Source organism: Dromiciops gliroides, chromosome 3, assembly GCF_019393635.1.
Source record: "Dromiciops gliroides isolate mDroGli1 chromosome 3, mDroGli1.pri, whole genome shotgun sequence".
NCBI classification, from domain to species: Eukaryota; Metazoa; Chordata; class Mammalia; order Microbiotheria; family Microbiotheriidae; genus Dromiciops; species Dromiciops gliroides.
The window spans coordinates 153,956,674-153,971,264 of NC_057863.1; the positions used below are offsets into that span (position 1 = coordinate 153,956,674).

Sequence of the window (14,591 nt, forward strand, 5' to 3'; positions counted from 1 at the left end):
TTCCCTTAGACAACTCTGAGACCATAAGTTGCTGAACAAGTGGTGATCCACGTTAGTAGAGTTTCCTCTACTAATGCAATCACAGATATGGTCCTAAGTTCTAAATGGAAGTACAATAAAACTTTAATAATTTGGACATGGATAAATGGAAATCTTATAATTTGAATAGGAACTGGTCTAAAAAGATCACTATAGAAATGAATAATGGTAAGTAGACTGTCTACTTTAGAGAACAAGTTATATCTGTTAAGTAATAAAACTATCAACTTACATGCCAAAAATAAGTTATATAAATAGAATCTATCATGTCACATCTATATCACAACTATAACATATCACAGCTATAAACCAGTCTTATTTATTCTTTATCTGCTAATTATGGTAAACCTAAATTATCGTATAAATGAATGATAGAATTTTTAAAAATCTTTCATATAAAGTTCCCTATGAATTAGTCTTAAATTAATGTTATTTTATATAACCTATACCTGATTGCTTACTGTGTCAGGGAGGGGGCAGGGGAAGGAGGAAAGGATGGATAAAATTTGGAACTCAAAACTTTAAATAAAAATGTTTGTTATTTTAAAAAAAACAGACTTGGAACAAACAGTAAAAAAAATAAATTAATGTGGTTTACTGTATGTCTTAACCCATTATATCAAAAGGGAGAGATATAGATAAAAGTACAGGGATAGGTTTTTCATACCCATCACTATGCCTAGTTTTGCAACAGGATGTTAATGGAAAAGCAAAGAGAATTGGGGTTTATCTGCTTTCCATGCAAATGAACACGATATTTCTGTCTTTTGTTTCCAAGCCACCAAAAAAAAGGTTTATTGAATGCTACAAGAGCTTACTTATAATAAAGCTAAAATCACCACCAGAGGACATTTTAACTAATTTCCGTCATATCAAATTTATAAGTACCTATCTTTTAATCACAGGTCTTATTAGAGTGAAATGTTAATTTTATTATCATTCACATTTTATTTTTTGAGGGACAATGAGGGTTAAGTGACTTGCCCAAGGTCACATAGCCAGTAAGTGTCAATTGTCTGAGGCTGGATTTGAATTTAGGTCCTCCTGAATCCAGGGCTGGTGCTTTATCCACTGTCACCTAGCTGCCCCATATAATTCATATTTAACAAGGAAAAATACCCAGTACAAACCAGCTAGCATTTATATAGTACTTTAAATTTTGAAAAGTTGTACAAATATTATCTTATTTTGTTCTCACAAAAACTCTGGGAGGTAGGTACTATTATTATCCCTATTTTCCAAATCAGAAAACTGAGCCAGACAGAGGTTTAGTGACTTACTCACACAGCTAGCAAATGCATGAATCTGGATTTGTACCCAAGTCTTTCTAACTCCAGATTTATTGCTTTATGGCACCATACTACCCAGCTACCAAAACCCAACAGCTTGCCCAGTATACTAGAATACTTCCAATTCAAGGACACAAATATTTATTAAACAAGAACTAGATAAAACATACTGTGCTAGGCACTTCAGATGTTTGTCTTTTTGCAGTTTTTTTTTATTTGTTCCAGTTATGCTATAAGAATTGTAATCTTCCCAGAGGCTAAATAATCTCCTGTAGTCTGGTTTCATCTGAATTTCAGCAGTTTCTTCATAGACAGAGAGAACATGCTTATTTTGAATCCCCTCCTGCCCTTTGACTCCATACACAGGGTGGGCCAAAAGTCATGAAGTTTAATAACTTTTTGAAAATTATTTTTCTTTTTTTTGCCATTTATGAGATTTGATTTTTCACATGTAATGTAAATTCATTTCCAAAATATGTTGTATATGATGCTATGGTATTGTAAATTAAAAACAAAAAATAAAGGAATTATTAGATATTGAAACCTTTTTGTGACTTTTGGCCTACCCTATACTTTTCCCTATTAAAGTTATAAGGTCCTTAAGAATTAGTATGATGTCCAATCTATCTCTAGCCTTGAGCACAGTTATTTAATAAATGCTTGCTGAGTTGACTTTTGCCAGGGTAATTAAAAGACTGATTTTTGGATATTGATTGACAGGAGTCTGATATGTGTAACAATAGAGAAATCAACGTAGAGAAGGAAAATATGTTCAACATCAACGAAATCTGTTTTGGAATGTGCTAACATTGTTCCCATGTGAATAAGTTTCTCCCTTTCCTCACACATACTACACTACATCTTCCCAGGTTTTTCTGGAACCATCTTGCTCACCATTTCTTAAAGCACAGTTATTGGGCATCCCCCTCAATTTCTACTTCTTTGCTACCACAAGTAGTAGTATTGGTGGGGCAAAGGGTAATGTGATAAAATAATGGAATTTGGCAGATGCCCAGTGGTCCCACATGAATGATCTAGTATTATTTGAGAAACTAAGTACCTACTTGAGATAATTAGATATAGGCCACATCTGGCCTGCCCTGAGTGATGTATACTACTGAAGTCATGAGGGGGACCATCTCAGCCAAGCAACTTGAAGAACCTCCCTTTTGGGGGAGGAAGAGAAAAAGTAGAAAAGGAGAACGCTGAGGTTGAGGGCTGGCTTTCCTGTTGGTGAGCTTCTAAGAGCGGACTGGAGAGGGGCCGACTCCTATAGAGACTATGGACTCAGGTGGTGAGTTAATAGAAACAAGGCCAGCTCTTCAAATTAGCTGAGCTGAAAGCAAGTTTGGGGATTGTGTCAGACTTTGCTAGAGCCAGGAAGCTTATCCATTTTTCTCTTTCCCTATTTCCCTGTCATTGGCTTTATTAATTTCACCTTTGTTATATATTTTATTTCCATTAACAAAACCTGATTTGTTTGTGGAAAAGAGGCTGTTAATCTCCTTTCTTATTGGCCTGGGAGAGATAACTAAAAAAGGCAGTTTGGAAGGGAGGAAACTTTGGACCTAGAGGTCCCTCATTATTTTCTGAACCCCAATATTACGGCAAGCCACCTAATTAACTCTCGAGAAATCCAATTAACTCTCCCCATATTAAATTTGGCCCCTCTTGTATGCACAGTTTTATAGTGCTTTGGGCATACTTCCACACCATTTCCCAGAATGGTTGGATCAGTTCACACCTCCACCAACAGTGCATTAGTATACCTTTTTCCACATCCCCTCTAGTATTTATTATTTTCCTTTTCTGTGATGTTGGCTAATCTGATAAGTTTAAGGTAGTACCTCAGAGTTGTTTAAATTTGCAATTCTCTACTCAATAGTGATTATTTTTTCATGTGACTATTGATAGCTTTGATTTTTGAATTGCCTGTTCATATCCTCTGACCATTTATCATTGGGGATTGCCTCATATTTTTTATAAATTTGGCTCAGTTCTCTATTTATTTGAAAAAATGAAGTCCTTATCAGAGAAACTTACTATAAAATTTCCCCCCAATTTCCTGCTTTTTTTTTTCTAATTTTGGCTGTATTAGTTTTATTTGTGCAAAATATTTTTAATTTTATGGAATCAAATTATCCCATGATTCTCTCTCTCTCTCTCTCTCTCTCTCATTTGGTCACAAACTCTTTCATTATCTATAGATAAATCCATAGGTAAATTTCCCCAAGCTCCCCTATTTTCCTTATGCCATCATCACCCTTTATGTCTAAATCATTTATCTATTTTGACCTTATCTTGCACTATGGTGTGAGATGTTAATCTATACCTAGTTTCTGCCGATATGCTTTCTAGTTTTCCCAGCAATTTTTGTCAAAAGGTGAGTTTTCCCCTCTAACACTTGGCTCTTTGGATCTATCTAACACTAGATTACTATGATCATTTTTTCTCTGTTTTTTGTACCTAATCTATTCCACAGTTCCATCACTATATTTCTTAGCTAGTATCAGATTATTTTGATGATCTGATGATTTTTAAATATAGTTTGAAATCTGGTACTGCTAAGTATCCTTCCTTCATATCTTTTTCATTTAATCCCTTGAGATTCTTGGCCTTTTTTTCCAAATGAATTATTATTTTCCTAGCTCTATAAAATAATTTTTGATAGTTTGGTATGACACAGAATAAATAAATCAATTTAGCTAAAACTGTCATTTTTATTATATTGACTTGCTCTACACATGGGCAATTATTATTTCTCGAATTATTTAGATCTATCCTTATTTGTATGAAATGTGTTTTGTAATTGTATTCCTATAATTTCTGGGTTTGTCTTGGCAGGTATACCCCCAAGTATTTTATAATATCTACAGTTATTTTAAATGGAATTTCTCTTTTCATATTGTCCTTCTGGTGTCTGTCTGTCTGTCTGTCTATCTGTCTGTCTGTCTGTCTCTCTCTCTCCATATATATATATATATATATATATATATATATATATAGATAGATAGATAGATAGATAGATAGATAGATATAGATATAGATATAGATATCTGGGTTTATTTTATATCCTGCAACTTTGCTAAAGTTGTTGTTTCAACTATTATTTAGTTGATTCTCTATGTTTCTCTATGTATACCATCAAATCATCTGTAAAGAGTGATAGCTTTGTTTCCTCATTGCCTATTTTCTCATTTATTTCCTATTTTTCTCCTGAAGAGCTATCATTTCATTTCTAAAACATTATATAACTCCTACTTCATCTCATCTAGGGTTCTAGCTGAATTTGTCCCCAGACTATTTTTCCCTGTGGCATTGCTTGTAGATATTTTGGAGTCATTCTCTTCTGTATCTGTGTCATGAGCATCCCTGCCACCATAGTAATTCATTACAGGGGAGAATCTTTTTTGGCTTGCCCTCTTTTTACATCCTAATTTCTGGCTTTGGCCTTAATGTTAAAACTGAGCTCTTTCATACTTCTGGAGGAAAGGTTTGGGTTGGTCCTGCTGCTGCTTTCTTAGGGTTAATTTTTTCTTTCTTTCTTTCTTTCTTTCTTTCTTTCTTCCTTCCTTCCTTCCTTCTTCTTCTTCTTCTTTCCTTCTTCTTTCTTCTTCTTTCTTTCTTCTTCTTCTTCTTCCTTCTTCTTCCTTTCTTTCTTCTTCTTCTTTCTTTCTTTCTTTCTTTCTTTCTTTCTTTCTTTCTTTCTTTCTTTCTTTCTTTCTTTCTTTCTTTCTTTCTTTCTTGGCAATGAGGGTTAAGTGACTTGCCCAGGGTCACATAGCAAGTTAAGTGTCAAGTGTCTAAGGCTGGATTTGAACTCGAGTCCTCCTGAATCCAAGGCCAGTGCTTTATCCACTGCGCAACCTAGCTGCCCCCTCTTAGGGTTATTGAACATTAGATTATTACTAGATCTCAGGGACAAATTGGAGACTTGTCAGCTTTCAGTGTCCCAAAAGCAGTCTGTTCCAGGGAAAAGTCTGTTTGCGGACCTTCTCATCTAAAACCCACAAGTTCCTGACCTGGGTTTGAGTTTGTTCAAAAGTAGACCCTTGTATTCCACCCCTATGAGTCAGCTAGAAAGCTCTGTTGTTTCAGAGTGGCACAGCTGTAAGATCTCCCTTTGGTTTGGGATTCCTCTCTTAGTTATACCTTTGCAGATTAGATCAGATACTGAAAGTGAGACCTTCATCTGAGTCTGGGGTCTGAACCAAACTGCTATTGCTGGCTTCTGAACTTCCTCCTTTTTTGGTGTGCTTTCCAAGGCACTTCTGTATGCAGGTCACTTTCTCATTCCACCTTGAATCAGTGACCCAAAACTAGGTATTGCCTGACAAAGCTGCCAGTTCATGCTGTCTTCACGCCCCTATCTGCAGACCTTTCTGTCTGTTTCCCTTTCAGTTGGGCTAGATAAAAGGCACTATAACTGTTTTTGGAATTTTTTTTTTTTTTTTAGTGAGGCAATTGGGGTTAAGTGACTTGCCCAGGGTCACACAGCTATTAAGTGTTAAGTGTCTGAGGCTGGATTTGAACTCAGGTACTCCTGACTCCAGGGCTGGTGCTTTATCCACTGCGCCACCTAGCCGCCTTTTTTTTTTTTTTTTTTTTTTTTTTTTTAGTGTTTTTGGATTTTCCTAACAGGATTTGGGCTGGTCCATTTTCTAGGTATGTTTGGAAGAGTTATAGATGGGAACTCACCACATTGCTTCTTACCATTCTTTCATCTTGGATTTTTTCAAAATCAAAAGTCTAAAAGTCTATTTTTAGTTGATCTAATTTACCAGCATTAGTATCTTATAGATGGTGGCAATATAAAGAAAATGTTCCTCATTTGAATAACCACATGTCAACTTTACTCAATAATCAATTATTCTCCAATTAATAATAATACTTATGAAAATAGTTTAGGGATGTGTGCTTTGATATAGTGATAAGAAGTATTCCATCAAACTAATTTTTCCAGGGAGGCTCCCATTATTAAAGCTGTGACACTTTTAGCATGCTGATTCTGCATTGCTTTTGTACTTATTTAGCTTGCATATATTACATTGCAAATATACTTAACTCTTTCAATACATCCCTTAGCAGATTGTAGGCTTAGGAGGGTGAGGAATATATCTTAATATCTTTCATTATTATTAAAGTAATACAATCTGAAATCTAAAAAGGGAAATAGTGATCATTAAAAGACAACTTTTTGAGGCAGGTAGGTGGCGTAGTGGATAAATCACTGGCCTTGGATTCAGGAGGACATGAGTTCAAATCTGACCTCAGACACTTGACACTTACTAACTGTGTAACCCTGGGCAAGTCACTCAACCCTCATTGCCCCACGCCAAAAAAAAAAAAAAAAAAAAAAGACAACTTTTTTTTTTTTAAATCAAGTTCAGGTTATGCCAGACTAGCTTTATTTCCTTTCTAGATGAGAAAATATACATTAGGAGAATCAAGGAAATTCCTTAAGTACAGTTTACCTAAATTTCAGCTAGGTATTTTACTAAATTTCTCATGTCAGCTAAGTGGAGAGATAGAGGCTAGATAATAAAGAATTAGGTGAATTTCAAACTTATCTTAATGACCAAACCCAAAGAGTAGTCATTAGAGGGCAATATCTAATTGCAAAGAAGTCTTTGTTCAAATGCCTCAGAGCTTTTCCCTTAGTTATTTAAAATTAATTATCCTTAGGTAAAGTCACAGATGACAAAAAGCTTGGAGGGATAACTAATGCAGGGATTAGAGGATTAGGTTTTATAAAAGCTTAACAGGCTAAGCTAATAGGCTGAATCAAATAATATGGAATTTAATAAAGGCAAACATAAATTTTATACTTGGGATCAAAAAATTATTCTCACAAGTACAAGCACGGCTATGTGCCAAATCATTAGGAAAAAAAAATGTGCTTTTTTGCTTCCTAACTGTTCCTTCTAAATAAATTTGTTTGGAGGTCAGTTCACTGCTTTAACTAACTTGGATCTGTTTGTCTCTGAATCAAAGAACTAGAATGGGTATTAGATCAAATAAGAAGGGAGAGAAGTCATGAAGAAAGGAGATGAAGACAGATATTGCCTCCAGCGAGTAAGCAAGAAGTTTAGTCAGGCAGGTCAATGGAGTCCTGTGACAGATATGTTGTTCTAAGATATGTGATAAGAGTAAAGGTTAGACTCTGAATTCCCTTAGTAATAAGGAAAGTCAGGTGAACAAACACATGATTTTCTCCTTCAGTTTATATTTTGTAGATAAAGAAAAACTCTCACAAAAGTATTTTGATGCTGAAAGTATACTTGGAAATGCTTCAGTCATAGTAGCACATATAATACAATTCCAAGACCTGAATGATATAACCTTAAACATACAAAAATAAAAATTATAGCTAGAGTCTAAGCTGTGGATGTCAACCAATATTCAGAAATTTAAAAGTAGTCAGACCTTGACAACCAACAAATGGTAAGAGTAATCAACTAATACTCATGTTAGTTGCTATATAAACTTCAACTCTGATATTTACCTTTTTTATGCTAAAGGTTTATATTGTCTGAAAAAACAAGAGGTTTCATATTAACTGGGGTATTTGTGTAAAATGTTTAAAAAATTATTTAAATTGTCTGGGAAATTCCCTAATTGTATAAACATACTTCCCCCAAATCTCCAGTCATGTTGCCTCCATTCCCTCCTGACTTGAAAATTGGACTTTGACCTTGGAAATATTCGAGGCTTTGATAGGCCAGCTCTGCTTCTATATTGCTTGGTTGTAGACCTCAACAGTACTTCCTGAACACTGCTAGCTATGCCACTATGAGTGTACTACCCAGTCTCCATTCCATTTCCCCATCATATATTCTTTTCCTCTATTAGGATATAAACTCATTGAAGACAAAGATTATCTTGTTTATTTTTACTTGTGTCCCTAACACTTAGCATAGTACCTCACAAGTACTTAATGCTTTTTCTATCTATCTGTAATGGAACAAACATTAATTGAAATGTCTGTGTATCTATCTATGTTGCATAAGTGAAATAAGAGTTAGCAGAATGGGTTTTAACACAACAGAAGAAACTATACTTATCATGATGGAAAACATAATAAACAATCAAACATATACACTAACAGTTTACTTAAACTGACAGATGTTAAAATTAATGGTTTACAATGTCAAAAGCATTTCCTTGTTTTTAGAAAAAAATTTCAATATTATATTTTCCCAAGGAATGCTATTTGTTCAATTTATATGTCAAAAATTTATTATGATTGTACTCTGACTTAGGTACTATAGCTAAACCATTTGTAATCAAGATTTGCTGGAACTATAACCTTATAAAAGCCTTCAATAACTACTAGGGACAGTACTAAGACTCAAGGGGAGAAAAATCTTGATTTTGTTCATACCTTTAGAGAAAGAAAAAGTGAATCAAAATTTAAAGTCCATGGTGACTTTTTTTTTTTTGGTTGGTTTGTTTGTTTTTGTGGGGCAATGGGGGTTAAGTGACTTGCCCAGGGTCACACAGCTAGTAAGTGTCAAGTGTCTGAGGCTGGCTTTGAACTCAGGTCCTCCTGAATCCAGGGCCAGTGCTTTATCCACTGCACCAACTAGCTGCCCCATGGTGACTTTTAAAACAGATGAAGTATAAACTTTAACAAACTCTCATTTGCATATTGTCAATATTATTATGCTAAAGGTTATGACTGCACACTACTAATAATACGTAGATACTTAAAGCAAATGGTTCATATATATAGGATTTCCTTTTTTCTTTCTGTTTTTTAATAAGGGCATTGGAAGAGAAAATAAAAGCTTGTAAATTAAAAGATTAGAGCCAGAAAGCATCTGAGAAAGGTGAAACTACCTAATGTATAGATGAGATCACTGAGTCCCACAGAGGTTAAATGATTTGCTGAAGGTCACACAGGTAAATAGTCCACTTGTTATATAAGACTTCTACCAGTTACGGTCACAGTAAATTATTTTATCTCTATCTTTATCACCTAAAAACTTTAAAAGTTTTGGTTCTGAATGATTGATTTGACAAGCAACAACATTTAAATTCACTGGAGTAATTTCTGACCTTACTATTCTACAAATCTACTGCAAAGTTACAAAATCATAAAAGCTGAGGGAAAGTTAACAACGAATGGCTTCTTCTAGTATGTGAAACCTCTATTTCCTTGTGATCCTCGGCAAAATCTTGGTGGTCAAAGATAAAAAGAATGAGGAATGTATCCTTAAATAAAATTGGGCAAATGTAGAATTGAATGGGGAGTTTTCCCCTTTTATAATTAAAATACTTTACATCTTTCATCTGAAGTGTACTTTATAATTTACAAAGTACTTTCATATTCATTATTTCATTTGATCTTCAGAACAAGTTAATCAAGAGACGAAAATAGGGATTCTTTCTTTCTTTCTTTTTAATAGATGTAGGCTTTTACATGTAACGGAAAAAAATAAAATACTTTATTAATTTAAAAAAATAGATGTAGCCTAAGAAAGATTAAGTGACTTGTCCAAAATCACCGGATAATTAAGTTGAAGAGACAAACAACAATCATTTTTAAAATGTTTACTATGTACAAAGCACATTATAAAGACAAAATTAGACTAGAGATACAAAGAAAAAAATAAACAGTTTCTGACTTCAAGGAGGTTAAATTCTATTGGAGAAAACAACATATACCCATACATGTAGATACAAAAGCAATATTTTTGGGAGATGGAGCTAGCAGTTGAGGACATCAGGGATGTTCTCATGTAGGAGATGGTGCTTGAGTAATGAAGCAACCTAGGGATTCTAAGAGGTCACATACATCCCTTTGCAAAGGCACAGAGATAGGAAATGGAATGTCATGTGTGAGGGAAAGACTGAATTAAATGAAATGGAGAAATGAATAATAAGTTTGGAACAGATTGCAAAAGGTTTTAAATAGAATGCCAAATAGAAGTTTGTATTTTATCCTAGCCCAAACTCACAAGGTGCTGCTGGAGCTTCTTAACAAGGAGTCTTTTGGAAAATCATTTTGGCAGCTCCGGGGAGGATGGACTTAGACAGTGAAGAGACTGGAGGTTGGGATACCATTTAAGAGATTATGGCAAAACTCCAGGTGAGAGGTGATAAGGACCTAGATAGATGAGGATTGAAGCTGAGAGAATTGAGAGAAGGGAATGGATATGAGAGATGTTATAGAAACAGAATTGATAAGACTTGGCAACTGATTGATTGAATGTCAGTTGCCAAATTCGGGCTATGAGAGGGTAGAGTCAAAGATGATTTCTAGGTTTCAAACTAGGATGACTGACAGCATAGTAGTATCCTCAGTAGGAAAGTGAGGGAAGCAAGGTGGGTCTAGGGGGAGGGGGATAATGAGTTTAGTTCTGCCGAGCCCATTAAAGCTAAGGACCATTTCCCAATGTTGTTATACAATTGTAACAACTTTCTTGTAAAAGCTAATAAATAAGATGATCATGTTACTCCAAAATATGGTTACTTACCTAGTTATCTGGTAAATATCTTCAGATTTCCCTTGGCGTAATCTCAGAATCCAAGCACCAGGGTTTGCTTTTAACTGAAAATATCCCTTATCAGAAGAAAAGAGGATCACTGAATCAGAGTGCCATGACTAGATTTAAACTGTCCAAGAAGACAGTTATTAAGTATTAATGGTATCATCTCCACTGGAGGGGCTTAATAAAGGTTTTCTTTTAAAAAAAAAAAAACTGGGTTGGAAGGGACCTTTCAATCTAATCCAGTTTATACTTCTACCTCTAAGCAGGATTGCACTAGAATCATCCAAAACTGTAATGAATATTTAAGTAATTCTAGGAGATGTATATTCCTAAGAATTCCCTGAAAACTGATCTGCAATGATAAAATAAAGGTTCTCTACTCACATTAATATAAAATGTAATAAGATTAAGGGTCAGTCCCTTCTAATTAAAAGTTTTCAATTATTCTTTTGTTTATGGAACATACAAAATAAAGGTGTTCTTGCATTTTTATCTTAGTACCTCAGTGTTCAACTGTGCTATGTTATAGATCTAGGACAAGCTTGTAAGAACGTAGCTCTGTTGAGCTAACAAATGAAGGAGAATCCCTTTATCTTTGCCCTTTCAAATCTTACCCATCATTTCAATGTTTACCTCACCCAGAAAATCTCTCATAATTTTCCCAGTTTCAAAAGATTTTTCCTTTCTCCTTAGATATTAAATAACCATTTGTATTTCTCCTATGTCATTATCATATAATAATATGGTGCTACTCAGTGTAGCACAAACATGATCCAGAGTTCTTGAGCACCACATGATTGATGCACAAATGCCAGCAGACTCTGTGTACCAACCAGAAAAGCTTTGAGTCCTAGAGTGCCCGGCAACTGTTCAGCTTCTAGGTAATGATTTATTTGAACACACCAGCCACAAAAGACGGGCTGTGATCTGGACTTGCGGAGGAAGCACGCAAAGTAAAATTCATGAGCCCATTATAGTTATTTGTCTTTATAAATATGTTATATTCTCCCTGCTAGTCTAAGAACTCAATAAGGGCCAACCAAATGTTAATTATCTTTGTATATCTCCTAGGATCTATTAAACTCTGTTGCAATTTTTTTTTTTTTTTGGTAAGGGAGCGGTGATTTCATTTGTCTGGGTAGTTTTAGTAATGGAAGCTCTTTAAGCAAATAAGCAACTGATAGCCTGGTACATGGAAATTAAGCAACAAGTTCACACAATTAATTTGTGCAAGAAAAGCTCAATCCTAGGTCTCCCTAACTATACCAAGATATCTGTCTATTATATACAAAGGAAGTCCTTAATAAATTTTGAATTAGTTCATATGGGAAAATATCTACTCCTAGTCAATACTTACAAGATTTGCCATCACAATGGTATCAACCAGAGGAGGATTCTTTTTCATGCCCAGGGTAAGCTGAAGTCCCCGAGGAGACTGTCCACTAGTTTCATCAAAGCACTGTCCTTCAAGCAGGAGATATTCTAGTTCATATTCGGCTCTGACAGTTCTCTCAATCTAGGAAGATAATATTTTGCAATTTAAGTAATGCATCTTCACCTCTCAAAATAGGCTAGAAATAGTTTTATTATAATGTAATAAAAAGGAAGAGAATTTATAACCATCTAATACTTTTGTTTGAAACATTTTGATAGATGGTGCAGTAGATAAAGCACTGGCCCTGGATTCAGAAGGACCTGAGTTCAAATCCAGCCTCAGACACTTGCTACCTGTGTGACCCTGGGCAAGTCACTTAATCTTCATTGCCCCACCAAAAAAAAAAAAAAAGAAACATTTTGATAGATCATGAAACTGTATAAATTTCTAGAATAATCTTAAAGAGCAAACATCACTTTTCCATCCCACTATATTATTATTACAGTATTTCCTTTCAAGGTACAAAGCCATCTTGGCTTTTGTTCCAAACAGTAAGACAAAGAAGCTATGGAACAGAAAGATATATTGCTTGTGTAGCATTCATGGGTCAAACTGAATATGAAGATTTGGCCTAGAAATGCTCTTAAAGAATCAAGGAATACATTCTGGTCCAGATTTTCTACTGATCTCTCTTTTCTAATGATATCAAATCTAATGGCATTCTCTCTATTCTTTTTGACCTCTTTATAGCAGGTTCTATCATTGGTTGATCACCCTCTTCTCTTTGATATTCTCTTCTCTCTAGATCTCTCTAGTTTTTTGGACTACTCTCTCCTGGTTCTTCTCCTACCTATCTGATGGTATTTTCTTAAGTTTCCTTTGCTGACTACTCATCCAGGTAATGCCAACTATATTGAGTATACCTGTGGTTCTGTCCTGGACCCTATTTTCTTCTCCTTAGATATTATTTTGTTTAGTTGTCTCACTAGTTATAGATTCAATTATCATCTCTATGCAGATAATTTTCAGATCTACATTTCCAGCTGCTATTTCTCTCCTGACCTCTAGTCTTACATCTCCAATTGTCTACTGAACATCTTGAACTGGCCCTCATTGCCTCATACCTAGACTACTTCAAAAGCATTATGGTTGCTCTCCCTGACTCAAATCTTTTTCCATTGAAGTCTATCTTCCATACAGTTGCCAAACTGATCTTCCTAAAGTATAAGTATAATCATTTAACACTTCCCCACCTCCCCTATCCAATAAACTCCAGTGGCTCCTTATTATTTCCAGGATCAAACATTAATTTTGTTATTTTTTTACTTTTAAAGCCCTTTATAACCTGTCTCTTTTCTGCCTTTCTAGTCTTCTTAAACCTTATTCTCCTTCATATACTCTTCAATACATTGACATTGGCCTTATTATACTTCACACAGGACATTCCATTTTTTGACTGCATATTTTCATAAGGTGACCCTTGTACCTTCAGTTTTCTCCTTCCTCATCTGTGTTTCCTGGCTTCCTTTAAGACTCAGCTAAAATCATATCTTCTGCAAGAATTCTTTCTAGGTCTCCCTTAAAACTTATGCCTTCCCTCTTCAATTATTTATCCTTACAGATCTCATTTGTACAGATCATGTTGTCTTCTAGACTAAACCATGAGCTTCATGACAGCCAGGACTGGTTTTTTGTTTTTGTTTTTTGCAGTTCTTTGTATCCCCAGCAATTGACATAGTGCCTGGCAGATAGTTAAGTGCTTAATAAATTCTTATTGGTTTGACAACCAAATATAAGGCAAGGAAACTGTAGAACAAGAAGATGTACTCTATAGCATTAAAGAAATAACCTGAGTATAAAGATTTTTACTAGGAATATTCTCAAGGGATACATGAATAAATTTTGGTTCAGATTTTTCCTTAAACCTCCAAATCTATGATTCCAAAGGATGTCCAGAGGATTCTAGTTTGCATATAGAAGGAGAAGGAGGGTTACCAAAGAGTCAGAATTGAGTTAGATCCCTCAAAACCCGGTTTTTAAGTGGATCAAAATCAACGTAACTAAATAAAACAGAGCACGTATGAACTGAGTTTTGATGACATCTATACTTGGGGTGTGAGTAATACCAGGAAAATATATTCTAGGTAGCTAAGTGGCACAGTGGTCAGAGTGCTGGACTTAAGAGTCAGGAAGACTTGAGTTCTAATCCAGCCTCAGATATTTATGTGACGCAAGGCAAACTGTAACTGTTCTATGCCTCAGTTTTTTCATTTATAAAATGGGGGTAATGATAACTATCTTAGAGGGCTATTGAGAAAATCAAATGAGATATTTTTAAAGTACTTTTTAAAATGCTATATAAATGCTAGATATTATTAGCAAAGCAAACTT

General features: G+C 34.8%; 1 protein-coding gene across 1 annotated transcript in view; it reads right to left on the reverse strand.

The window, feature by feature from the left end:
• The window catches only part of UGGT2 (UDP-glucose glycoprotein glucosyltransferase 2), a 235,755-nt gene that overhangs the window by 70,171 nt on the left and 150,993 nt on the right, over positions 1 to 14,591 (reverse strand). The window contains exons 28-29 of the mRNA XM_043994943.1: positions 12,183 to 12,341; positions 10,811 to 10,896 (exon numbers count right to left, since the gene is read on the reverse strand). Of these exons, the coding sequence (XP_043850878.1) occupies positions 10,811 to 10,896; positions 12,183 to 12,341 (245 nt within the window). The remainder of the gene's footprint in view (positions 1 to 10,810; positions 10,897 to 12,182; positions 12,342 to 14,591) is intronic.